Source organism: Zootermopsis nevadensis, unplaced genomic scaffold, assembly GCF_977971745.1.
Source record: "Zootermopsis nevadensis isolate Lab colony 2312 unplaced genomic scaffold, Znev_1.0 Znev_ptg000013l, whole genome shotgun sequence".
NCBI classification, from domain to species: Eukaryota; Metazoa; Arthropoda; class Insecta; order Blattodea; family Termopsidae; genus Zootermopsis; species Zootermopsis nevadensis.
Genome location: NW_028259145.1, coordinates 10,856,614 through 10,884,369, shown reverse-complemented (window position 1 = coordinate 10,884,369; position 27,756 = coordinate 10,856,614). Strand labels below are relative to the sequence as shown.

Sequence of the window (27,756 nt, the reverse complement as noted above, 5' to 3'; positions counted from 1 at the left end):
TAAACAAATGAAATATTACATGTAGAAGCTTGAAGTAGTACGCCATAGGATGGAAACAGGTTCAGTTTCCGAAACGTTGTAATCTTTTCGGATTCCTAGACGTTGGACGAAATTCGGAAACGCGGTAGGTAATGTTAATTGTACTATTTTACTATCAAAACCCTTTAGAACTGAGTTTACATTCGTTCAGTTATGTCTCGTGTAATCGGGATCACGGTTTTGATTAATTGTTTAAAGATATACACGGTGTTTATGAAATACACGACAATACTTAAGAGTTGTGTTCTATGCACAAAGATTACGGGAAATATTCATATAAACACTGGTTTGTCAAGTGAATAATCTTGTTATTTTTAATAATGACAGGAGATAATGCAAAAATGGAATTCAAATTAGTTCTTATATTATACGTGCACTTTGCCATAACATATACACTGTAATTTTATATCTTAATATCCTTAGCATATTACTAACCCGCCACGTAGACCGCGTGGTTTATAAACTTACACAGCCGATCGATTTTGTCTGAGGCATGCATATTTTTAACCATAAACAGGGCCGAATTAACACTTCGCGATCCTCTAAGCCATGAAAAATACGAGGTTTATGAAAACGTTTAAATATTGAAGGAAGATTTTTTAATAAACATTAAAGATTTTATTTGAATAATTGTATTGGCTGATCTTGTCATGGCGGAATAATTTGGCACAAGAATATAAAGGTTGCTTTCGACGTTCTGTTTTGTTTTGTTTTTACTAACGATTCGAAACAATATTGAGTTTTATCTAATGTCGTTTTAGTGCTGTGATATCGTTAGATTTATGGGGATTATAAAAATGTTCAAACCATGGACATTTAAAAAAAAGATTTTGTGTATTTACAAAATAATTTATTAAAGCTTGACGGAAAGAGACCAATGGGAGGGTAATATTGAAATGGATCATAGGGAAATATTATTTAAGTGTGTCAATTGGATTCTTCTGGATCGAGATATAGACCGTGGCGGACGTTTATGAACATGCTAACGAACATTTATTCTGGAACTTCGCATTGAAATAGCTATAAATTATAAATCGAAATCTGTTCAATAATTTCGGAGATGAAACATGCACGCTAACGGACAGACAGACAAACCGTCCTATGTATATGTTTATTAATTTATTCATAGAGCGCAAATACACATGCAAATACTCAACTTCTGTATTATACAAAACAAAGCAGATCGTCTCCTTCGGCCGTCTTTACTCAAGAGAAAATAGAACGGTTATTATTTGTAGGAGCCACAAGTATCAAGGGCAGATGACCTCAGTAGTGTATGTAGATGTGTGTGCATAAGTAAACTAACCTACAATGAAGTGAATCATGCGTAGTTGAAGTCCCACATTTTTCCATTGCACTGCTTTGTATCTATAGTACAGCAGCCTGAATTATAATTATGTAAATTCATTGGCTTTATTGATATTCTCTATAGTCTGTAGTTTGCCCAAACTCAAGGGGATGTATCCTTGTATTTATACTACATTTTACATTCAGGCCTAAATATCGTGCACTTTTCAGGATTAGACTTAGTAGGATTTGAGATTTTCATTGCGGTGAGTCTGAAGATGACTGTCGTCTGGGTTTTTGCGCCGTGTAGTCTGGTAGAAGTTTACGTCGGTGAGACTGATCACCCTGATGATGGAGGCAGCAAAGACCTCTGAAACGTTGGTAAACTTTTACCAGACCACACGGCGCAACAACCCAGAAGACAGACTTCTTCAGGATTAGACTTAATTGCGTGTTCCTGAAACTTTGAAGTGTATTTGGTCTCTCCAGCTTCTTCCTGGCGATTAGGATCTCTTTATTGCAATGATTTATACTCCAGTGAGCGCTTTGGTATCTATTTGTCTTTGTTGTATTAATGCGGTGTTTTCTGTTCCTTTGATACTCTTAAAATTTTCAGGTGGTATTTGGAGCATCTAATTTTTATCTGATGTCTACATTACGTTGATCTGGTCTTATTGTCCAGTAAAGGTCGTGCTGCTTACAGTTTTAGATCCCTTTTTTTTTAATGTCTCGGCCTCACTCTTACATTTCAGTGTTTTTGTCTTCACTGTAATGTTTTATTTGTTCTTCTTATTTTTTCCAGGATTTCTCTTACCAATGTAATTATTTTGTTTCGTTATTATTTTAATATATATAACTCTTCTAAGAGTCCCGCGCCATCTGAGGCATCTTGCTTCGGACCGGTGATACGGAATGCGCGCTGGTTCGAGTCTCGGGGAGAGAAATTTCTCATGAGATTTTCGACCGGTGTATGGGACCGGTGCCAACCCAGCATCGTGAGGAAATTGGGGAGCTACAATGGGTAGCGTAATCCGGTCATGGAAACTAGCAATGGCTGGGGGTTCGTCGTGCTGACCACACGTCACCCGATATCTGGTTGGATGATCGTTCACCTCTGCTTAGGCATGTGAACGTGAGGCCAGCAGTCAGCTAGTCGGCTTTGGCTCTCAGAGGGCTCTTACGCCACGGATTATTATTATTATTATTATTATCTCTTCTGGCATCAGAGATAAAGATATATTAGATATACAACTCACGCCATGGCCAATTGACTCTGCAGCGTTGTATTCGGAAGTTTCTGTGTTCAAATCTTGGCTCTGAGACTGGCTAACTTGACTGATTATTTTTTGTGGTTTTTTTCAATGCATCAAGTCGGTATAGTACCTTAACTTAGGCCACAACCGCTTCCTTCAACATCTTTTCCTTTCATTAATTATCATCATTTGACGCTGTATAGTCTCAGCTGCTGAGCATGTCATTAAATCAACTGTAAGTGTATAAAATACCATGCCCATACTTCGTCACTGTTCTTTCTAAATAGTTTTAATATCGGGGAGACGAGAAATGTTGACATGTCAATAATACCATTTATTTTAGAAACACGAAGGGACATTCGAGACTGCAGTATAATATTAAAATTTTGTTTAACAATCTTATCCATCTAGTTTCAGATAAAATGTACCGGTGACCCCATGTGAACAGGATAACGAAACATCATAAGAGAATATCTTGACCATCTAACTGACTTTCAGGAGGACTATGCCCCATGGAGCTAGCAGGTTATTCACAATTTTGTATAATTTAAAAAGTGGCTGTTTCTGGGTGTTATTTTACATAGAACTCTAAAAACTATCTCAGTTGCACCTAATAATGATTTTGTGTTTTACTACTCATATAATTTGAAGCATGGTTCACTTTGAGATTGTACACCCCTGTTCTATATGCCAGAGTAGTGATGTGGAAACCAATCTACTCTGACTGAACAAAAGGCCCTTATTTGGTAATCCTAACTACAGGCAAGTTTAAATATTCTGTACGAGCTGTATTTTCTGCGTATCTCATCGAACTTGACAGAACTCTGTCTTCGGTAATCCACTGGATTACTTCTGCTGTGTGGCCTGTAGTATGCGTGGTTGAATTTCGATCTTTGGGAGTGCAGTCTCTGCAGAAGATAAAACCCGATGCAACGTGGAGCATTTGCTTCCGAAACTACAACCTCGTCGTTTCGTGTCACCTACTCTGCCCTACCCCTTCTGCGGGTCGTTCACTGCATACTGATGAACGGGTCCCCTCTAACCGATTTCTGTTATTCAAGACATGTGCTACTACAACTAGGTTCGAATCCCATTGTGGACATAACGTTTATATTCCAGTCAAGTAATTCTATTACACTTTACGAGGGGAATGCATCTAATTAATGTCATAGACTGTCAATCCTTGTCACTAACTGAATACAGTACAGGGTGTTTCTGAATATGCGTAGCTGTTGATGCCCTAAATCCTTCAACTGACCATCACACACGCTAACAATAACAAAAACAATAAAAAGTGTATTGTTAGTGACTGACACTTTCCTATGTTATTTGATAATTAAACAACTTTGTAATAACGTAGAAAAATATTTAAACACGTCAATGTTGTGTTAATAAATTTTAAGGGTGGAAATAAAACACATTTTATGAACAAAATCCAAATACAGTCAAAACTAACTTTCAGAATTGATACCCGATTATAAGCTTATAATTTCAAAATTAGACTACGGTGATTTATACCACTGATAATCATACAAGCCTTCTTTCTTTCTTTCTTTCTTTCTTTCTTTATAACGTCATCTGTATTTAATTGCAGTGCCACGCATGAGTCAAAAATACTGCAAACATTTTTTTCGACATTAAAAAATCCGTAATTGATACTGAATATTACTTTACGCAGCGTTCAGTCCACTTAAGGAAATATTCAACTTATGATCAATTTAATACCACGTGCTTCGATGTAATAAATGCGTTCCGCATGGTTGAGGGCTTCTTATTAGAATTCATCGCACGAATGGTGAACTGGAGATGGCAAATTGGTAATAGGCAAGCGTCTTCAGTTCGTTATGCTATTACCATGGTAAGGTGCTGAAGAACTCTGCCCGGACAAGTTACTGCATCAAAACTTCAACTAATATTAAGTTTAATTACAAAACAAAACAATATTTATTGGCTTTCGTACACAGGGTGTGAAGTTGGACATGTTAAGCAACTACTGCATAGCTTCCAGGCTTAACAGCGGCGCTTATCATTTAATTCTCTTGCCAGGATTAAACCTTTTGTGAGAAAAGACTGGTAGAAGTCCGACGAGAGGGCATTGTAATTTTATGACCTCGCCGCCTGCTTTCATATATAGTGGGGCAGAGAAAGGACGTTCTGCTGGGTTAATGCGGTTTGATTGTGTGTACTTCTTGAATCAATCCTTTATCTTTCAGTAGACCCTACTTCTTAGCTATTATTGATGACCTGTGTCAACTGTAAACGGATTACAGGCCAGTGTGAATTTAACCGGACTAAATATATAGAAGTAACGAATTAGTAATGGCTAACATTACTTAATTTCCGCGCCATGAAGGTATATAGAGCGGAGGAATAGCTCCACGCATTCTTAACCTCGGCACTGGCTGTCAACTTCAGTGCCCCAGCGCAAAAAGGTTTTAATTTTGTAGGACATGGAGCCCGCACCCCAATTCATTCATTCTTGAGCTATGATTTTGTTAAATTAATGAGTCAGTTCATATACACGCAGTGCCGTACGATACACAGTTTCTTTGGCATGTGATGTACATCATTTATGATGGATTGTCATGCACAGTTAACAATTCTTTAACCTTAAATACTTTATCATATACACTCTTACCCGATCATTCCTCTGTTCAGAATTTTCACTTGATGCTACCCTCTGATATAGTCTTGTATTTCGATTGCTCATGTAGTATCTTTCTATGACAATACCCCCACCAGCTTTACCTATGCGCGCAGCATCTCAAAAACTTTGATTCAAAATATTTATTAATTTTTGTTTTGTTTTACCCATCATCTAGATATTATTAAAACCACAGCGTTTCGGAATTTATTTTTACGTCCGTCTTCAGGTGAAAGGAAGAAGGCCAGTAAGCCGTAAGCTCCTCTGAAACGTTGGTCGATATCTACGAGATTACACGGTGCAATGTCCCAGGAGACATTTTCATTGACAGTCTTTGCTATTTCCCTAAGGGAACCCTGTTTTTGAAGTATAGAAAAAACTGGTACTTTTTTAGGTGTTTGTGTTAAAGTTGTAAGTAAACATTCGCCTCTCAACGCATATATATTCCGCTATTTTAAATTATTTTTGTACCATTTAAATGCCAGCATGCTTGATATCATTTCCTTATATTTAAGTGTCTTCTGTGTTGATCTACAAACTTGATTAGAACAAACTTCGCTGTTTGTGGTAAATTTTAAGTGGATGAATGTTGCGTTGAACAGAAGCACGGATCAGCTTGTAATTTTCAGCTGTGGATCTGGTAAAGAGCTGTGTCTCGTGTCGTAGGTATTTTTGGTTTCAGTGTACCTTATCGATGCCTGGTATTAAAAAATTTAACAGAAAAGTAAAACAGATATGAACATAACCACCACAATGTCTTTGTGTGTCTGCGACTCCTTTGAACTTTAAATTGCCTGATCGATTTTCACTGAATTTGGTATGAACTTTATGACATTGGTGGCCACCACAACCTCGTATTTTTTAAATTTCCTGTAATCGGTAATAACAATATGAGGGCGTCTATCGTAGTAGATTATCGGACAATATGCAGATTTTAAGATATAGGAATTTAACATTTAATTATATGAAGATGTCACAGTATGATGTGGGAATCAGCAGTATCCTAAATAAACATCAGTCTTTGTAACGTGCGCGAAATCGCAAAGATCTCGTTTGGAAAATGTTTGTAGGCATACTCCAATTTGGAATACGCACTCTTTTAATATTGAGTTTCCCGTCTTCCCGTGTATATTGAAACAGTTGAAGTAAAGTAGGTGCCTCAAGGTATTCCTAGAATTATCTTAAAATTAATTTCTTTTGAAAGTGGGATTATTATAACAGATCTGAGATACTAAATTAAATGCATAAACTTACAAAATTCACTAAGGCAGATTATGATCAAAAAACGTTTGTAATTTGCGGAAACTTGTGTAAGTGACGTAATAAACTGTTTATATTAAATCAATATTTCTTAAGAAATAATTTATTATGGCTATATTAAATTTTTCGTATCATTTTGGTGGTATATGATCTAAAGCTTCCACTGCGACTAAGTACTACAATGAATTCTTCTCGGGCTACCAGCAGTGTCAGGTGGTTGAAAGGAGAAAACACCAACGTTCAGAGAACCATATTCGTATCAAATCTAAAACTTCTTGACGATGGTGAAGAGTCAATTGAATAAAAATTTTGGATATTATCTATCGTCGTCGTTTCACGTTTTATATTTACTAGACGATGGATAATATCCAAAAATTTTATTCAATTAACCATATTCGTCCTCGCCCTCAATGTACTTCACCACCACCTTTGGTGGTAATTTTCCAAATTATGTATGTATGTAACGAGATTCAATCATGTAAAGTATAATACATAATTTTACTTGCTTTATGTACGAAAGAAAATATAATTCCGAATTTTAATTAAATTTCATAACATCATTAATCTTTTACAGCACAGTGACAACTATGTTTATGTATTACATGCTCTAACATTCAGTGACTGTACATTTTTCTCTTGAAGTGTACTTACGGGTTTCATATAATTTTCGGAATAAACACAATTTATTTCCTTAAGCAGCCTCAGCCAATTGATATTTGTAATGGAGATGCGTTGATTTTTCTTGAGACTTATATTTTTAATACTATTTAAATTAAATTTGTGGTAAAAAGGGTAAAGATGACTGTACCCATACTTAAGAATAATCATGGACCATATTTAGGGAGCGCTGTACTGGTTTATACGACAAGAGGATATTGTCATTGGTTTCCAAGCTCAAACTTGGTTATTGGCTGTGGCATAGGAGTTCATTCTGTTGGTACTACATCAGAAGACCCAATACAGGGACTGACGTAGCTGTTATGTTCGGAAGGGGTGTTATTTGTAATAAGGACTTTGTATGAAATAGAAAGACGAAGTCTTATCTTGACCAGCCAGGTCCTAGACGGCTGCAGACAGTATTATATCCAGTTGGGAAGTCTTCTCTCTGGCTGGATTCTGTCATACGCGTACGGTTGAGGGGAGAAGTTAATGTGAAACGCACTTTTATATTTATATACTCCAAAGCAGCCGCCGACGAACGATTTTGCGTTTACTTTCACATGGAAGATTTAGAAATCGAAATTCTGGGTCCCTTTCACCCTTTTGAAATCCTCCTTTAGGCGTGTTCTCGGGCTTCGCCAACGTTGCCTATGCAAATTCAATTAAAGACCAAGACTGCTTTGAGTATACGTGAGGGATGTCACAAGCTACACAGGACTGTCCAATTCTAAATCATGGTAGCATGTTGTGACTCGTTCTGAAAGTAGGGATAGTCCAGTCATCCACAGGACGAAATAAATGGAAAAATTTAGGATGTTAAATAACAGATGAAATGCTTGCGTTGCAGATCGTTTAATATCATTTAGTTAGTGAAATCTATAAGGCTTGCGATAGACGGAGCGAGTAGTTGGGATGTTTAGCCAAGAAATGCTTGCATAATTTTGTCGGGTAAACTGTTATCAAAGAAGCACTTGGAAAAACTGAAACGTGAAGGGATGGTAACATTGAGATGGATTACTTTAATTTGTGACAATGGCTGATTAATTATACGAATATTATGTTAGATAATGTCTATTTTCTGAGGTATATTTTCTATGTTCATAAAATATACCTCCGACAATCGATAATGTTTAACGTATATTGGAATAATTAAGATGGGTCTTACTGAAATTAATGGAACCAACTCAGAATCGTGTCCAGTGGTGAGCTTTGGCACTAGCTGTGTGAGTCTTTTTGTTCTTCTACCGGGTAATTAGTTTATATGACGATGCTATGTCATTCCTTGCGTTAGAATTTGCTAACCACTTACCTAGAAGAACCGGAGAAAATTATTTTAAACCTCAGTACCTCCGAGGACAGCAGACCGTGTGTGGACCCAAGAGAAAAGAAGTGACGAACGAATGAAAGAAAATGCATGATAAGGATCGTTATAACTTGAACTCTTCATCTAGAACATTCAGAATTTATGAGGAAGGATACGAAATTCGTGCTTATCCTGTAACATTTTAGTCTGACAACCTGAACGGAAGAGATCTTCTTTGGAGACTTAAGCGTTGGTGGGAGCTTATTAAATTTGATCATAAATAAATCGGGGAATGACCTGGATTCACCTGGCTATGGATACGTCGAGTATCGGGCCTTTGTGAACACAACTGTGAACCTCCAAGCGTCTTAAATGGCAAGGAATTTGTGACTAGCAGAGCGACTACTAGCTTACCAAGAACGTTTCTGCTTCGTGAATTGATTTACAATGTTCTTGTAGCAATCTGAAATTATTGGTTCTACGTATTATAAAACTAAGTACGTTATTAATTAAAAGTTTGTTAATGAGAGACAAAGTTAAGGATCGTCTTGCCAGTAAAGTTTCAGTTGTCCGATTTTCCGTGATTGTACCCTTCGAAATTAAGTCTCTGTAATTACCATACTGCGCATCGCAGACATTTCGTAGCGACAAAGGCAAACAAACATGGAGCGCAGCTGTGTTTAACTTACATAGAACAGTGACTGTCACCGTTTGACAACTGAAACATGGATAATATGCGCAGATGATAAGGGAAGGTGAAACACTGTTTCCCACGTCTCGGTAGCATGCGTTACAGCAAAACATGACAGGACATGAAGCTACCGCGTTGTTTATACAAAATTTCAGTTTGAATAACAAAATATTATGAAACTGGCTATTTCTGGGATGTTTTGTCCTGTTACCTGTTACGTATTTAACCGACGTTTCAGGGGTGAATCAGACTACACGATGCAACATCCCAAAATACCACTATCTTATAAACAGGAAATATTCGTGTACGATTTTAGAGTTCTTTACTTAGTTTCTGTATATTTACTTTTACACTTTTGTTACGTGGTCAACGAAGATGGGGTCTGAGCAGGTTACTATAGCAACAGCGTTCCACATTCGTGCTCGAGAAGTAATCGGGTCCATTCTTTGTCTGGTTACCATCTAGGCTATCATCCTTAGGATTTTCGTATCTTTGTCTTTCCACCTGAATTGTCTCTTAAAGTAGGATGCGTCTGCCTAATTCCATTTCCAGACTTCATATACTACCTATTCTTTATATGTAAATATCTTATTCGTCGCTATATAACTTCCATAGTTGATAAAGGTTTGTTAAATAATCTCAATCACTAATTGTATGGAAATGATTGATACTGTGGATAGACGTTGTATGGCTGATTTTAATTGTGATTTTAGTAAAATAATTGGTACTTTGCCAGGTATTTAAGCTAAGTTCGATGTAACTTTTCCTCCCTATATGAAAATCCTCTTTAATTAATACAGAGGCTCTCATTAGCAGCAAACAACTCCTAACAGTAGTTATAAACTACTTGAAATTTGTATGCAGCGAATTACTGGACTCGTTTGTCTTCATCCCGGTCTCTTTCAACAAACCGGACTGATTTCCATTTGTCAGTTAACTCTCCACTATTTCATGTGTTTCCCCATCTTTATTATCACAGTTTTTTTGATTTATTGCTTGCTCTATTATTCGCCAGTGTTTTGGTTTGGGTCATGCTGAATTTTGTCCATACCATATTTATGTATTGGTTAGAACTCATGTTAATTATTTAGGAGGTCCTATGTTCAAATCTCAGCCTGGAAGTGAGCGATCATACCACTACTTCTTTGTGTTGCTTCTTAAACCTTCCTGATGGACGCTGGCTCACTGCCGTCTCTGTTTGTATCCGTTTTAATTCACAATCATCCCACCATCCGACCCTTATAACTCATTCAGTTTAAGAAACGTAGTTAAGTAACCCAAGAATCTGATTATAATTTTAGTTTCAGTTGTAACAGCTACATAACCTATTGAGGATTATTATAAAGATCCATTAGCAGGTGTATGATGTGTAAGGACGACTTTGGGTTTGAGCTATATTATTTGGTGCAGTACTTCTACGTTTCGACAAACAATGCAGTTGCCTTCTATAGGGTGAAGACAGGAATTTATTGATTAAATTAGTTACTGTTGCCTTGTCAGGAAGGACTGTGACGTATGTAGTTGTGACACCTTCTTGTTTCCTGGCCACACATAAGATGGCAGCTGCAGGGGTGGAGCGGTTGTTAACCGTGTTACCCATGTTAGCCTGGCTAACACGTTAAAAAGTCCTCGGTCATACAACGAAGAGGCTCCATAAACTCGACCACAGCAGAACCGATTATATAAAATTATCGTTAGCGAGGTCCTGCCAGCAACGCGTTGTTAGCCAGATAGTTGAGGCTTACGGTTGCCGACAGGTTCTACTGTGTCACAGCGAATCACTAAAGACTGAAGACGTTTTACGTATATTGCGTTTTTAAAAATCTAACCAGGGTAACGTGGCTAATACTGTTAACATGAAAGTCTGCCCATGTTTTTCAAGAGCCGGTACCTGACACATTTTGCAGTATGAGTAATAGAATAATAATATACTCATTACTAATAAACGTGTTTATTTGGGACACAGTAATTGACACCTTTATATGCTATTGTTGTCGGTCATGCGTCATATCACCCGCACTGAACATTCGCAATTAGAACATTCACATGAGGCCATGTGAAATAATGTAATTTGTCGGGCAGATCGATATTACAAAAAGGTCTGGGATCTCTAATACGGCTTTCTCATTTCTGAGGGATGTATCAGTTACATCCCCCAAATCTTAGTGTCCCCTTCCTCATCACTCATTAAATTTTCCAATTGTGTTAAAATATATTATATAACGCTAAATAGATTTTACGGGCCGACAGTCCAAACTGTAGTTTGAAAAATTCGATTTTAGAATAAAGTTTTGGACAACCCTGATTTATAACCTTTTCCTGGTTTATGTGAACTTGCGTCGGAATCCACTACGATATTTTCCCAAACGGTTGTTCGACTCTCACGGGAGTAATGTCAATATTTGCACTGAGAAATCTCATTAATATTTATCCCGCATACGCCAAACTACTCCACGTTTCTCTGGTATATTCCAGTGGATCTAGGCTCTACACTGGTTTAATGGCGTGCATGAAGAAATGAAACGAAATGGAAAGTCCTACAGGAATACCAACATCTGAAATGCGGAGTCCATTGATATTCAAATGTCTTAGGCCGATGTGTTATATCGTACGGGGTGCGTAGGACATGCAGAACGAATTAGGTAAATGAGAAATTCATACAGAATTTTTTGTGGAAATTGTGAGGGAGGAAGCCACTTTGGCGACAGATGCAGATGAGTTATATTCTAATGTTATCTTGAAGTAGTAGTCTTAGGATTTAGATTGGATTCCAGTGGTATTATCATGCGAATTTTGTAACGAATCTTCAGGTTACATAAAAATTTGGAAATGTTTTGACTACCTGAACTACTACCAGCTTCCCAATTAGGATGCCGCTCTTTGAAGGTTTTATCTTTGTTACGATATTGGTATCATATAGCTTGGATTTCGGGATAAAAGTTATTTTATATGCTTGAATAATTTTCGTTGCTTCGAAGCTGACACTAATATATCAACTAAATTCGTGGACCTACGTATCAATTATATTTGTATTTTGTACGTGTGGTATGGGTGTACGTATTTTATCATTCGCTGGTACATCTGTAAAGAGTATTAGCCGTTAAGGACTTCGGTTCCGCATTGTGGCAACAAATGAGATACACAGTGCATATTTCTGATTTCAGAATGACTGGTAATTTTAGATATCAAACTCTTTTTTTCTAATTATGTAGCGTAGTATGATAATGAATGATGAATTCAGGAAGAAGCAAAAAGAAGTGGTCGTTGCCTATCTTAGGACTGTACTCAGGAATCTTAAGGGATAGAGTCTCTACTATAAAAATTTCTGATTCCCCGTTGTCGTCAACCAATTTGTCGTCAAGAAATGACGTCATCAACAAATAACGGTTCACAGCTACGAGATCACCAACTACCAAGCCAGTCGCATGATCACTGCTCCAGAACGCAACCAAACACTTGAACAAACCCCCCGAAGGGGGGTTAGTTAAGTGTTTTAACCCCCCATTCTCGGGGGTTAGTTTAGTTTCTTACTGAAGGGTTAAAACACTTGAATGAGACACTAAACTAACCCCCCCCCCGAAGGGGGGTTAGTTTAGTGTCTTACTCAAGATTTTAAAACGCAACCTTTGGGGGGTTGGTTGCGTTTTAAACACTTGGACCCCCCGAGGAGCTCCGAAAGGAGCGCTCTGCTCTAGTATTAGAAAATTTACATTTATTAACTGGCTTCTTAGCGGAGCTCTGGGAACGAAATTTTCCGTATAGCAAGCAGAATATCTAATCACTCGACTGTGACGTGTTGGACGATTAACAGTTTGGTGCAGTATCTGAAGATTATGGATGGCTAAGAGAAGACATTTTAATCGCGCTTACAGACCTGAGAGAGGCAATGATTTGCACCTGGAAATATTGAAGTATTTTGTTTAATCATAGTAACTTATAGTCTAATAGAAAAATATGTAGTATGGACTTGTTTTTCTACGGATTTATGTAGACTTTTGGCTGTCGTGGCTAAAGTCAGAATCCCATTTCCATCAAGGAAATATGTCGCACATAAGATTTCGCGAAAATGGTTTTCTCCTCCCATCCTCTCTCCGAGAAACTTTGAATAGGAAGTCTGCATCACATGTAAGTTTACTTGCGTGTTGTCTGGCTATTCCAGCCACCTGGGACTTCCTTCATTACCCAGTCGCATCGTAAAGTTCACAAACATGGAACGGTCACTCCGTTTACCGATCTTCGTCTTATGGTCCAAAAAAGGCAACTGTGGCCAGCTGTGAATACTATAACCAGGCCTTCAGAACTCAGGATTTATGTTACGTGTCTACGTGTGGATACAAACTTTCGATGCTTTTCATGCTACAAACTGTTAAACCCCTCCTGCAGAAGTAGCTAGTGAAATGTTTGCTTCAATAACACAAGAGATTTGAGAAATTCATTTTACCGGTATTAATGTTGATGACCTTCATCTCATTATTGTTTGAAACTAATTGAGACTTCGCAGACATCGTAGCAAGACCGCTTTGTTTCTGATGTAAATGTGTAGAAATCTCGACTCATTAGTGGAGTCGAGTGACGCGCGCTGCGGGTGAGAACGAAACTATTTGTGTGTGAAGTGAAACTAACGCAGCCTGCTGGAGTTTATTCTACAAGCGTTCTCTGCTGCAGTTATCACAAGATAAGAGGCTCGTAATTTCTGCTGCCTCAGGCAAGAGGGCAAGGCGTGACAACCCTTCCGCCCCCATCCTCTCACTGTCAAGGATAGAAATGGTTTTTGGAACCAAGTAGGCGTGATTTTCACACCGCTTTCTGAACATGCATGAAACGCGATACTTCATAACATGTTACAGTCCTTCACAGACACTGTTTCAGTACATTGATATAATCTGAGCTTTGGACTATAGCAGAGGTTCCCAAAGTGTGTGGCGCACCCTCCTGGGGGGGGGGGGGGCGAGTGGTTTTTTGGGGGTTGTTTGTTTGTATAAAAAACTTTTTCACTTGGTTAATCTGCAGTCCAGGTTTTCTAATTATTTTCCAGAAGCAGTAAGTGATAAATACAAATGAATCACGGATCCATTCCATGCTGATTCGCCTCAAAATTACGACTTTTCTCTTGCAGAAGAAGAAAACTATATTCACGTTATATCTGATACTTCTTTAAAAGTTCAGTTTCCTAGGAAGTCGTACATAGAATTTTCGGTGGGCACCGGAGGAGAGTTCCCTTACCTCAGCAGGAAAGCCCTGAACATCCTCTTTCCTTTCGCAACATACTACCTGTGCGAGACTGGATTTTTAGCAGTGGCAGCCATCAAAACAAAGTAACGTTCTACGATGAACCTGGAAAACGACCTTAGAGCGGCCATTTCAAAACTCCAACTTCGGTATGATAAGTTATGTTCACAGAAGCAACACATGCATCCCACTAACCCAGGTATGAAGCGTATATTTTATTACAGTTTTTTAAATTAAATGCATTGAGTAATATATACTAAATTATAAAAGAAATGTATACTCATAGCTAAATTTTATGTCAAATCTGCTTGCTTGCACTTGTTCTGGAAGGGGGCGCAAGGTATAAAAGTTTGGGAACCTCTGGGCTATAGTGAAAAGTTGATACTAAACGAATTCGATTTCAAAACTAGGTCCTGCCATTTAAGCTCTTATAATTTATTCTGAGATACACTTGGTGGTCAATTTCGTTGTATCGTTTACTGGTGTCTAAATACCTTTTTCTATAAATATAACCCGCTTTAGATTCCGTTTATTGACAAGTGGTAAGATTAACTTCATCCAACGAAACACACGAAGTAAGTACTCCGTGTTTTTGTCCGAATAAGCACAGGCGAGTATTCAAAATGCTGTAGGTCTGTGTCGTATTTCAGTGTTCGAAGGAAGTATCTGTAATTAAATCTGTTCAGTTAAGCATTAAGGAAGTTCTTAACGATTTAGAATCTACATTTTGAAGGTCCGTGTATTATAATTAAATCTGCATCATCAAGTTACCAATCGTAGAGTTCATTACGTCATTAGGATTTTATTCTTATCATTTGTTTCGTGACTAAATCTACAATGTGCATTAGCGTGTGACGTAACTCTTGTCATTTAATGTATTTTTATAAAACTACAACAGATCGCAAAAAGTGGTCACTGAATTCATTTCAGAGCCTCCAGTCTAGTTCTGTAAGATCCATTTTAATATTATCCTCCAGTCTGTCCCCACCCATTTCATTTTCCTAGATTTCATTAACCTGATAACAGCACAACTTTTGACAAATGTCATGCTGAGACGAAAAAATTGTCATGTGAATGTGGAAAGAAGAAATGTGCTAATTTATTTTTAGTATGCTGAAAAAAGAGAGTAAACTTGCCATGAAATATCCAGTTCTTCCGCATTGCTTCTGAGTTCTGCTGGAAACGTACGGCTTCCACATTGCGTCCAGGAGTGTAGTTACAGAAGTTCGTTGCTGAGAGCCACGTGTCTAATGTGTAATTTTCGTTATTTGGTGGCGAGGCTAGAAGAACCTGTAACAACATTCTGGCAGAATTACCACAACAGCGTGTTGGTCAGTTCCTTACTCATCTTCAACTCTCTGTGTTAAGTTTCGCTTCTCACAACCACCAGCTTTTCCGAGTAAATTTATTTTTATTCTGAGGTTACATGCACCTAATCATTAATTTAGAGTTCAAAGTGCTAATTTGAAACTGTCATGTACCTGCTGTTTAACATACCTAGAGCTGTTGAGGGCTGCTAATGGCACATTTGCTTCCAGGGCGCCAGAATTCCAAACGTTCCTAGCGATGTCTGTAATTTAGATACATCGTTGAACACAAATAACGTTTTTGTTAAAACACTAAAACTTATGCTGTTATGAGTTCGCGTAATGTACACGAAATATGGACCCTATAGCAAGATAACCTTTTGGCTAGGGACAATACTAAATAATGTTTTAGTTTTGTAAATTATATGTGATATTGACTTTATATCTATGTTAAATAAAACTAGAACATATTTAAAAATCTGTATTATTAATCTTAAGCATATATTTATTAGAATTATTACTGTTCCATATAAAATCTTTCACTGAAGTAACAATTAATATTTCTGGATTTATGGTCTTTGCTAATCGTCCAGTGTTACGAATCGGGCACGTTTCAGAAATTGCTTCCGTCATTATATGGAAAGGTATTTGGTGCTCACCATTTTACCCACAAATATGTGTATTTGTGAGCGATGAAACGAGTGAGTCATTTATATTACATAACGAGCAATCCTGTGGCATTGTGTTATGATACTGATATCAAGCAGGTTACGTTGGACTTTACATGTATCGATCAGGCAGAGACAAAAAATGTACAGAATTATATCAGGAAAACATGACGCAGTAACACATGCACAGAAACAAACCAAAACACTTTATAACACGTGGCAATACAGACGCAGTATCGACGCAGTTTAGGTCAATGTATGTCAGTAAATGAGGGAATGGAAATAAAGGAAGTCTTAATATTATAAATTGGAACAACAACGCTAGAATTTAACCCACACGTATAAAATTCACTGATAACAGTAACGTGTGACACACGTCTTAATATAAAATAAATGTCATCAAAACAAAAATAGAATTATAAAGAAATGAGTTTTGCAACAATTAGAAATTAAGTTAAATTATAAAAACTCAAAGTCAGCAGAGATTGTCTGAACACATGCAGGAATATCAAATTTACGATAGAATAAAAGCGAAATAGCAACAAAACACCAAAATAAGTAACAAGAATCACGAATAAAGAATAAAAATGAGAAATTTCTGCTTTACAAGAATATAATTAGTAGCAGTTTTAATTATAAGAATTATAAAACAAATTTTAATAATAATAGAACAAGCGGTAGAATGAAGAAACGAAATATTCTACGAAAATGTATCAGTGCAACAAATAATGCATTTAGAATAATTAAATTTGAAGTAAGATATGAACGTATATGTACAAATAATAGTATAGTATAAATAAGACGTAACATGTAACATAAATTAAAAATAATGTAACTGAATACCAAAACAGTTAGAAATGTTAATATTTCGACCTACGTTACTAAAGAAACGGATGCAAACGCTACAAATATAAATCACAATCCAATTGAGGAGTCTGCCGATGGAAGTTAAGACTTATGTGAACATATTTTTAACAAAATTTTAATTATGTTGTGGGCTTAATGTTGATGTGAACCAAATCGATTTAAGAAGTGAGAGATCTATTTAATTAGCATGAAACATTCTTGAAATATTACAAATGTTGATGAAATATTCCTTTGTAAATTTTACGAGTTCGACATCATATCAACTTTCTTTGCCTTCTAACAATATCCTTTTCCGAACCTGTTGTAACCTAACCTTGTATTATAAAACCACAGAATTAACTCTGTTTTGAACTTTGTATTTAAAAGACTCCAAAGTTCCAAACGTCTGTTAGTAAAGAATTTGAACAGTAAAATTTAGCTCAGTACTTCCTAACGTGTTGTAAAGTTCGTGTGTTATTGGTTCGTTACCCGGGGAAATAGAACAGTTCGCTTGTTTTAGCCATAAACTAGAAACGACCGGAACATATGTTGGAGTAACAGGTTCACCCCCCCTTCCTGATCATTTAGATTTGAAAAGTCGATTTATTCTACCGTGTATTGAACCGTTAATAAAATGTATCGTTATTTTATTCTGTGTAAAAGTTCGTCTATGTATAAGAAACATTCACTCTAACAAGTTATCTAGCTTTTTGAAAAATAGCTGTATTGCATAAATTCTGATCGCTGTAATATGTAATGAACTGTATTATAATTTTAAAGCTTTATATATTATTCTGTTCGAAATTTTGACGTGTTTGTTCAACAGATCTCATGGATTTAAATTTTGTGTGATGAATCTGGTCAATGATCTATGGTTATTTGTTAAATTACACTTTAAAGTCCAGTGGTAAATGTATGCACCAATTTCTTTAATTATCTGAAACATAGTATAAGTATAAGTTTCGTGAGTATGATTCTTAGAAAAAATAACTATTATGCCCTTTATGAGTATTGATCAGTTAATCTCTGCAATTGAGACGCGTTGTGTTCTATTTGCGGTATGGACTGAATTTTTAAACATTATTCATTACATGAGCTTCAGAGGTAAATTGTGCCTATATCCATATGCATTACACCTAACCTGTACTGATTACTTTGTAAATCCTTTTTATAATTAGCATTAACTCCATGTTACGAAATATTCCTTGGGTAATTCATATATATATATATATATATATATATATATATATATATATTTATTCTTCTGAAATAGAGATCCTTTTTCTTACGGAATCCGAAGAGTCATAACCATAATTACAAAACCTCTTTGGACATTATGCTGTGCCAGTTTAATCTGTTCATATTCTTACAAGCTGTTTTTCTAAAGTTCATTTTAATAGTATTATTCATTCCGCATCTAGACCTTCAAAATTATGTTCTCTTAAGTGTCTTGAGCCAGTATATTGCTCGAATTTCTTGCTGCCCCTATGCGTGCTAGATACTCTGCATCTCTCATAACTTTTAGTTTAATGACTCCAAAATACCGTGCAAAAAGTGAAGCCCGAAGAAACTTGACTTCCTTTAATGATTTTTTAGTTGATTTTTAGGAGTTCCAAATTTTTTCCTCGCCATTTTGTAACAAGTTGATGATTAATACGAACTCTTTTAATTAGGTTGACGAAATACTCTAATAGTCCATTCTTGAAAACATCCCAGTGGAGGTGTCTCCCCTCCCAGAAACCAATAGTCGCTCAATTAGTCAAAAATTTCTTCGGCTTTTATGGAATTCGAATTTTTGCTTTACAGATAACTTTCATGTAAATAGAAAATAATCGCTTTTGTGAAACGTAGGTGTACAACGTTTATGCGAGGTCACTGTAACTATCATTATTGTTTTACAATTAACGAGAAATTTTATCTAATTTTATGAATTTTCGCTTTACGAACATCTTTGAAAGCACGAATCCCTTCCGTAAAAAGATGTGTTGGTGTAGGATCAAGCGTATAGTTAGCTTTTTCGGAAGTAAACTACCGGCAAAATAAATAAAAATAAATTAATACTAATTCATTCACATACAGATTATGAAACTAGACAGATGCCCGTCACTGTTGGATCCTTTCAAGAAAAGGACGAGGGTTCAGACTTCGTGTTCCAACTTACAGGCTGCTGTGTGAAGATCAAGGATAATATTTCTCGTCTCATCCAATTCGTAATTATTCCTCTCACTATTCCATCTTGGGTGATAATGATGGTTCTTCATTACTTTATCAGCCAGGGCGAAGAATACCGCCTGAAGCTGATTTCATAATCCCGTATCAAAGATTTGAAATGCTCTGAGAGTTTTTAAGTCATTGTCACAAAATTCCTACAAAATCCAGACAAATGAAGCTAAGATACTACACGCTGGTTCTGAATAAAGTGAGAGAGATGTCGAAAACAAGAAACTCGAGACAGAGATAGAAGCAGTAGAGTTCTATCAAAGATAAAACTTGAGATTTAAGTAAGGAGAAGAAGAAGAGGTGAAAGAAACGTCTTTCGTACTACGCCTCAGTCTTGCCTGATGTCCGCTGCTTCGTCTCATTTGTAAAACTGGGGAGAGAAGGTGATCTTTTATGGAGAATGCAAGCTCAGATAGAATAACTTAAAGAGCTAATTGTCATGACCTACATTCTCTGGCTCCCTAATTCGTATCTCTTACACATGGCGTTTCTAATGACTTTAACTTTGTCACTAGTCTTCTCGTCATCTGATACCCAATTACCTCATACGAAATTTTATAGTGAATACTGTATTGCGGTTACATACCAGTTTGGTTAAAACAGGGCAAAAATAAAAGAGAATTTACACGAGTTTACTGCGCGCGGAAGTAGCCTTGAAACCACGTTGGAGAATTAACCAATCAGACTCGGTCATTCAAAGATGTGCGGGAATCCCCATGACGACGTCATCTAGTCAGACAAGTGCCAGACATTTAATCCACAGTTGACCACAGGCAAGTCGGACATCACTGGCGTCATAATGAAAGGTCAACGGTCATGTTTTGGCTGCGCAAACAGCATCGGGTAATTGCGAACACTACATAACAGGGGAATCATGAAGTGACGATTTGAGGTCAAAACAACAGCGGACGCACCAGAATTATACTAAATTGCTAATTTAAATTTTAACCCCACAGCTACACATTTTAAATGATGCTTAGGATAACACTGTAAGAATTGCCGATTATTTATCTGACATTTGTTTACATGTATGTGGTTTACGATATTTTGTCGGTGTAACGTTCAGACTTCCCTGGGTTTTCTTTTATAACTCATAATTTGGTAGTGTTCTTTATTTGCCTGTAGCTCGCTGGCAACATTTTCCGTGATAGATTGAATCTTTCATATCAGTTCATTTTAAACACTAATGCGCCAAATAAAAATTATGTATAAGCTTCAGCGACCGCTGTTATAGTTCTTTTTTCTTTTTTGTCAGACAAAGTGGCCGTAAATTTTACGTTTCAATAATGTAATGGTAGGCCCAGTTAAAAGCAATTTAGAAAATGTGGCGAGGCCTCAGTTCGAGTATTAACCCTGAACTGGTAGTCATCCGAAGCATTAAATTATAGATAAGCTACCGATGTTCGTTTTATAAGTATTTTCGTTCATGTATAAAACTAAAGCGATAGTCTTGTTTCTCCAGCTACATAATAATAATAGGTCACTGAATTCTTTAAAATTTAAAACGAAAATTGGTTTTGTATTTTGCGTCTGTGAAATAGAGGGGACTTATTAACTTATATATCCCGAAGAACATTTCTACAGACGTGGTGTAATATGATCTTATTATTTTTCCTTTCCTACTTAATAATCTCCATCTTATAATTACAAAAATACTGAACTGTAACATTCTGAGAACGCAATTTTCCCTTACAAGAATTTGTTTCGGCTACTCGCATAACGGAGACGTAAAATAAGTTGCCGTATGAGCGCGGGTAAGGCATCATAAAAAAAGTCAATATGTTTCCCGTTGCTCCATTTATACGGCGGTAAATAGTTAACTTCACGCTTCGATCACCATTATTCCTTGGGAAGAAATGACGATACCAATTTTATATCTGCTTTACACCAACTGGCTGAGTGGTATAAGGTTACATAGGCCCCAGCGTCCCTGCCAGGAATCGAACCCCGTCATATCATAATACCCGTTTCTAGGACCTCATATTATAGCGGAGCCCTTTCCCTTCCCATTAGTAATATCCTGTACAGCAGGCTGGTTCAATGTCATCGCATGACTTATATTCCAAGAGTGCCCGGTTTGGATCTTGGCGGGTGTAGTGACTCTCCTGATTTAGTTTCCGTTATTATCAATATCACTTCAGGTGAAATCCGGGATTGTACCTTGAAACAGCGAACCCCCAACCACCTTCTTTTTAGGCATAATAATTCCTTCATAACTTTTGACGTTAAATAACCCCTTTAGGCGGTATAGCACTGGTAAATAAGTTTCATCCAATGTCATTCTCCAGATTCTCTCAGTGTTTAAATGTGTAAGATTATGTGTGTTATGGTGACCCGTAGACCATTTTCAGTTATTATCACTGTAAGTAAATCTTCAATGTGTCTTATACAAAAAAATAATATAAACCAAGATTTCGTAACTTTCTTCATTGATAAACCGTTCTTTGTTATGTGTTTAATTATTCAAGGACAACATTAAACTTAGAGGATGATTACTTTCAGTGACCTTAAAAGGGCTCTAAATGACAGGGTTTTGACCTGTTTGAAGTTAGTGTTGGGTAATTTGCTCCAAGAACTGAAGAATCCCACATAAATCCTAACCCGACCGAGAAATAAACCGGAAAATTTAAAATACACGTTAGAAGTACTATTGCTTAATCTAACTTGATTTTTACCCAATTTTTTGTTCTGTTTTTATTACGAAGCAATTTAAATTCTTGAGGATCTTAGTTTTAAACTCTGCACATGTTATGTTGCTATGCTGTGCTCTGAATTCTTTTTATCTTAGACCCTAGACTTAATTCTTCTTTCTTCTTATCAGAAAGATGGAAGGAGTCTTCCATTAGTACTCTGTAGCTTTCACTGTATAGACAAACTAAGCTGCTTTTCGGGAACTCTCTTGAGAAAAGGCGCAAACGCCTTTTGTCATTATTTTTAGTTTCCTTTCTCCACTTCTTTTCTTACCAACTTCTTTATCCATCCCTTAATGTTGTATTTCCCTTCTCTCATCCAGTTCGGAGATTCCCTGTCTTCTATCCCGAAACCGGTGGTAAGAAAAACAATGGTTGGGAGTAACAAAACAAGAAGGCCTTCGCTAAATCCACGGGAAACCCCTCCACCGCCCCCCTACCTTACGTATATACACTCACAAAGAATTGGTTTGCAGCACAGAAGACCATTGAGAGCTAGGCCGAATGTGTTCATGTGTTTGCTTATATAACATTATGGGATGATCCCCGAATCCTCAGAGACCACGGAGACTTTCTGGTTTACAATACAAAAACTACGTTTCCAGTAACCAAATACCGAACGTCACAAATGGAACTCGCCACGTTGTGTAGAATTCACTACCCGTTAAGCGTTATTTTATTAACGTTGTTCGATTAACTTATAACAAGAACACAACTGAATAAGCTTCAGGAATTTTACAGGAATTTCCTTGGAACACGGTTGGGGAAGATATCAATAAATCTATAGGCCTATATGTCTAGTTTCTTCAAAATAGAATAAAAAAATCCTTGGAATACATCAATTTACTTGTCACTGCTGGAATCTGTTTAAAGCGAGACATATAATCGATTAGCGATACCTTTGAATCACTACATGGGGTGTCTTTACATCACAAGGACGCCTCCCTTAATCGATACGGACATCCGATTTGTACTACAAAGGCTGGTTGTTCCTTCGAGGGAGAGTTTGAAGTTACAAACCATTTACTGCACGACAGTTGAGCAGTTAATTGCTTGCTCATGCAAATATGACAGTTGGCTTTCACTGACCACGCGGCACGACCACCTTTCAGGATAATCATCTATACACATTGTCATTCAGCTATTCATTAGCACCCGCTACTTTAGATTCACGCCTTACAACTTAGACTACATACTGTATACAGAAGTCTAAGCTTCGTTGCTTAATACGTTTAAAGTCTCTTAACTACAAACGTTATTCATGATGGCCAGCACATTTTAAAACAGATTACGATATGCACGTGCAGAAGCAAAACTTTTTCCCATTTAACGATGCGAAACTAATTGAACTATTTTGTATTACCTTAGTATCTATTAGATTAAAATAAAGCGTTTCGTAGAGAAACTGCTGGAAGTGACGCATACCAGCTGTACATGTCTCTGCACGGCGCATGAAGAATGTCTACGCTGGTTCCAGGAGCACTGATGTCCCGCGTACGACTTGCATTTTGCAAGAGGACATTCTGAACTCGACCCCTGTGGAGTGAAGCAGACTCTTGCTTTGTTTCCATGTAGACCCACAAAAGTCCACCGGATTGAGGTCGGGTCATGCCACTGATCCGTCACCTCCAGTTCGCGTACCTGGCGTAATAAATGCCCTGGACGTTTGTTATGTAAGCACATTAAGGCACGTGCGACCGATGTAACGCCATCCGCGTGTTGCGGCAGTTTCCGTTGTAGGAACTGCAAATACTAAAGCCTCGTGAAATTGGGTGTTTGTTACAACCACTTACATCCTTATCGAAGACGTTCTTGGCAGAAACTCTCTATGGACTTTGGGATCCACATGTTACCAGCAATAGACTACGCCTTTAGAAGGAAAGTTACATATTCTGTAAATTATATACACGCAGTGATAATATTTTAACGCATTCATTTTAGTTTGAAAGAAAAAAATAATTATTGGTCATTATATGCAGTTATTTTGCCACGTACTAGAAAGTAACCTATGTTAATTGATCGCTGACTTATTTAGATATACAGGCTCAGCTACGTAAATTACGTAACGTCGATGATCATTACTGATAATACTGTACATATGGTTTATTTAATTGTTACTTTTCTTAAACCACAAAGTTTTTACTAGGTATTATGGTCTTGTTTCGTCTTTTATTTGCGACTCATTGTCAACGCTTAAGTTACGTAGCGGTGACTTAGAAACGAGAAGGTCATTATAAATGTAAATTTTGGAAGAATGTGGAAGGAATCAGTCTGGGGCCTACGTTACGGTATTGTCCAGCATTCGCTCGAGGCACTGAAGAACACTACGGAAAACCTCATCAGTTAAGTTCTGTTTCCCGGCTGAGATTTGAACCAGGGGTTTGCCGAATAAGGCCAAATGCGTTACTACAGAGTTGAATCTTACCGGCTTAGTAAATCATAATGTCTTGCAGATTTGTTTTGCGGACTTCATACGAATCCGAATCACAAGCTTGGAGTTTGGGTTTCTTACAAAGATAACTTTCAGACATCTGTAATGTTGACTCTGTTCTCAGAACCGATATGAAGATTCTTTGTACACTGGTATAACTTCATAGACTAAACTCAAAACTTCAGTTTCCAGTGAAATATAGAGGGTAATTTGCCTGCCCAAAAAGCTTGATCGACTTCCCCCTTAGGACTTCCTCTATCGGTTGGTAGCTGGGGAAAATTTCCCTTTGCTAGTGCTAAAACTTTGCTGGGGCACATGAGAAAATTATCAAATACGACGCCAAGTGAGTTCATGGGGATTCTTCTCTCTTGCCTGTTACAGGTTCCAAGCTCTTAAGGGATCGCCCCAGAATTAATTCAGAAGCGGTGAATCATTTAACCAACGGACAGAACGCATTTGACGAAGGATTCTGCTAAGAAATTAAGTTCAGTTTCAGTAAATGGACACAGTAGAGAGTTATAGAAATGTTTGATACTGTAAAGAGAGTTAATGAACAGTATAATCTCCAAGATGACTTAAAATACTTGTGAAGTCGACTTCGTAGATCCGAAATTTCCATTTTTTGTGTCGTCAACATTTCGGAAGTTACATTTTGTAATTTGCATCCATGCATAGACAAATTCCAGTTACTCCTTTCGTAACCTAGACATTGGAAATGTCTAGTAAAGACGTTTATGGTACGTCATACAATTATGATGATGAAGTCGTAGTTAATTATAATTCTGTCTTACACTTCTAATGTATAAGTCATTTATATAGCCTAATTGCATCGGCTATGTAGAACAGTTTTATATTAATTAAATTCGCCTACACGCAAAGGTGTGTTATAATAGAAAGGTAAGTGAATTGATCTGGCATGACCTGTTATGCAGACACGTACATGATGGTATCATGGCAGCCTTATGCACAGCAGAAGAAAAAAGGCTTTTTACGTCGAAGATTAATCATTGGATGTTCGGTAATTTGAATTGTCAACATTATCAGACTTGTTGATCACAGCTGTTGAGTGTGTAGTAATCACTCAAGCATTCTCGTTTGTTGACAGTTAATTAAACAATGGATTGAAGTTGACTTATCGCTTTTGTCGTTATGGTAAGATCATATCTCCAGTGATTTAGCGTAGGGTTGCCATGTTCTGACATAATTTCAGTCTTTCTTGTTTTCATGTGCTGTAACCAACCTTATTATTTACAGAGCAAAAACGTCAATCATTGCAGTACTGTGCTTCATAATTGCATTTCCAAGAAGAAGCAAGCTGAGTTTATGTATGTCCCATGATTGGATTAGTTGTTGTGTATCATGGACATGGTATCATAAAATTTGTGTTGGTACTGCAAAAAGAGACTTTCGTATGTGGAAAATGTGTTAATCGAAATTGCACCACTTGTGGTACATTTTCGACCAAAAATATTTCCATGTTTAGACATTTTTCTTCACTCTTTAAAATGAGCGAAGGTGTCCATATCTGTTTGTGTCGCATTTTCTCTAAGAACTATAAACCGTCCAGATATAAGGGTGAATCATGGGTCCTTATGAGCTTTTACTTCCATTTCCGCCCCCCCCCCCATGGATTTGTTTTAATTTACAAAACCGAGAGCTGCAGTAAGACTGTGTTTCGTAAGAATGTACTTTAAGCAATTTGTAGCACATTACTAGTGTGAATAGTTTAATTGTTTAAATTTCATCCAGTGTAATGTATTTTTATTTTGTGATTATCGGGATAGTGTACGGTAGAATGAACAGCCACTACAGCAGTTGCATGGCTTGTGTACGTGGTGATTTGGAGTACAGTACTGTGCTATCCAAAGAAAAGTTAGCAGGTGTCGGTGTTTTAACGGTGATTTCTTGAAGATTAATTTGTGTTTTTCAACAGAGTGAATAATTTTGCTTCTACCAAACGAACACCGCGCGCATTTAGCAAATATTGCAACACTACGGCCACAAGCGCAATACATCACTCTTATATCTGGAAGCACTATAGGCAACCCCGGATCGTAATTGGAACAACGGAAACCGAAGTAGTTGTAGCACATTGTTACGCAACAGTGAGAATCTATGCCGTTGTTGGAACAGCCAGTTGCAACATTGGGGCCAAGGCCCTTGTCGTAAGTCTGATTAATGGGAACCGAAGTCATTGTTGGCTCACAACAGTGGTCTTGTTGCCTTTTCTTTCGAGTAAAAGTGATCTAAGTCCACAATTAATTTGAGCCGTAATCATCAATAAATCAAGTGTTGTGTAATAGATTTTGTACTGAAATTTAAATAGTTAGATTGTTATATTGCCTTATTTTTATTATACATACATTATAGTGTCAATTAACGAGATATTATTGGTATACGAGTATTACACTTTGCATACAGATATCTGTCTTGCAGACACATTACACTAAACTGTGAACTGTAGGATCTTTTGATGTATTTTCAGTGTGGAATATGCAAATGCCGAACGCCAAATGTGATGTTTAAATTTACATGATTCTTGTATTTAATTTTGTTTTTTAGCAGTATCCTAATGATCGGGCACGTACTAAGATCTAGTCTAATCCGTAGTTCAACCGGCCGTTAGCAATATTTAGGCCGTGATTCATCCCACTTCTATCCAGGAAATCCGTTACTTCTTCAGCACTCAGACTGCAGAAAAATTGGACATCTCTTAGGTTATGTTGTATCGTTAATGCAATGCCCATGAATAGTTATAATGTAACATATGTTGTTGTTGCAGGTAATGGGGGCAACACCGCATCCTTCGATCTGTTCGACTCTGAGAGTGGCCAAGATCTGACGTTGTCCCCGCAAACATTCACCAGCTCCACGGAGGCTTTCATCAATGACAACTCGGACAGCCTCGGTGTTCCTGGTGATACTGACACAGGTGAGTTCAGTTGTCTTTTACAAGCCAGTGTAGAGACGCGTGGACCAACCTTTCTCTGAGCTGGATGTGTAGAACTACAACGTTCCTGAAAGTTAAACTTCATCAAAAGTTGTGGCTGAGTAATGCGCAATTTCGGCTTTCGGACATGAAGATTGTAACTGCAGCGTCTGCCGAAACGTTGAGTAGCATTCAACATTCATCCCCCGAAAGCCAAAGTTATGCTTTGAATTTCGGCCACGAAAACCTGAAGACTGAGTAGTTGGAAATCATGGTACGTATTCGAAACATCCCGTGGT

General features: G+C 37.2%; 1 protein-coding gene across 12 annotated transcripts in view; it reads left to right on the top strand.

Annotated features, from left to right (window-relative positions):
- Window positions 1-27,756, top strand: part of LOC110830769 (uncharacterized) — a 1,002,197-nt gene that overhangs the window by 800,789 nt on the left and 173,652 nt on the right. For all 12 annotated transcript variants that reach the window (XM_087348624.1, XM_087348625.1, XM_087348627.1 and 9 more), the window contains one exon: window positions 27,311-27,460. In XM_087348624.1, coding sequence (XP_087204750.1) covers window positions 27,311-27,460 — 150 coding nt within the window. The remainder of the gene's footprint in view (window positions 1-27,310; window positions 27,461-27,756) is intronic.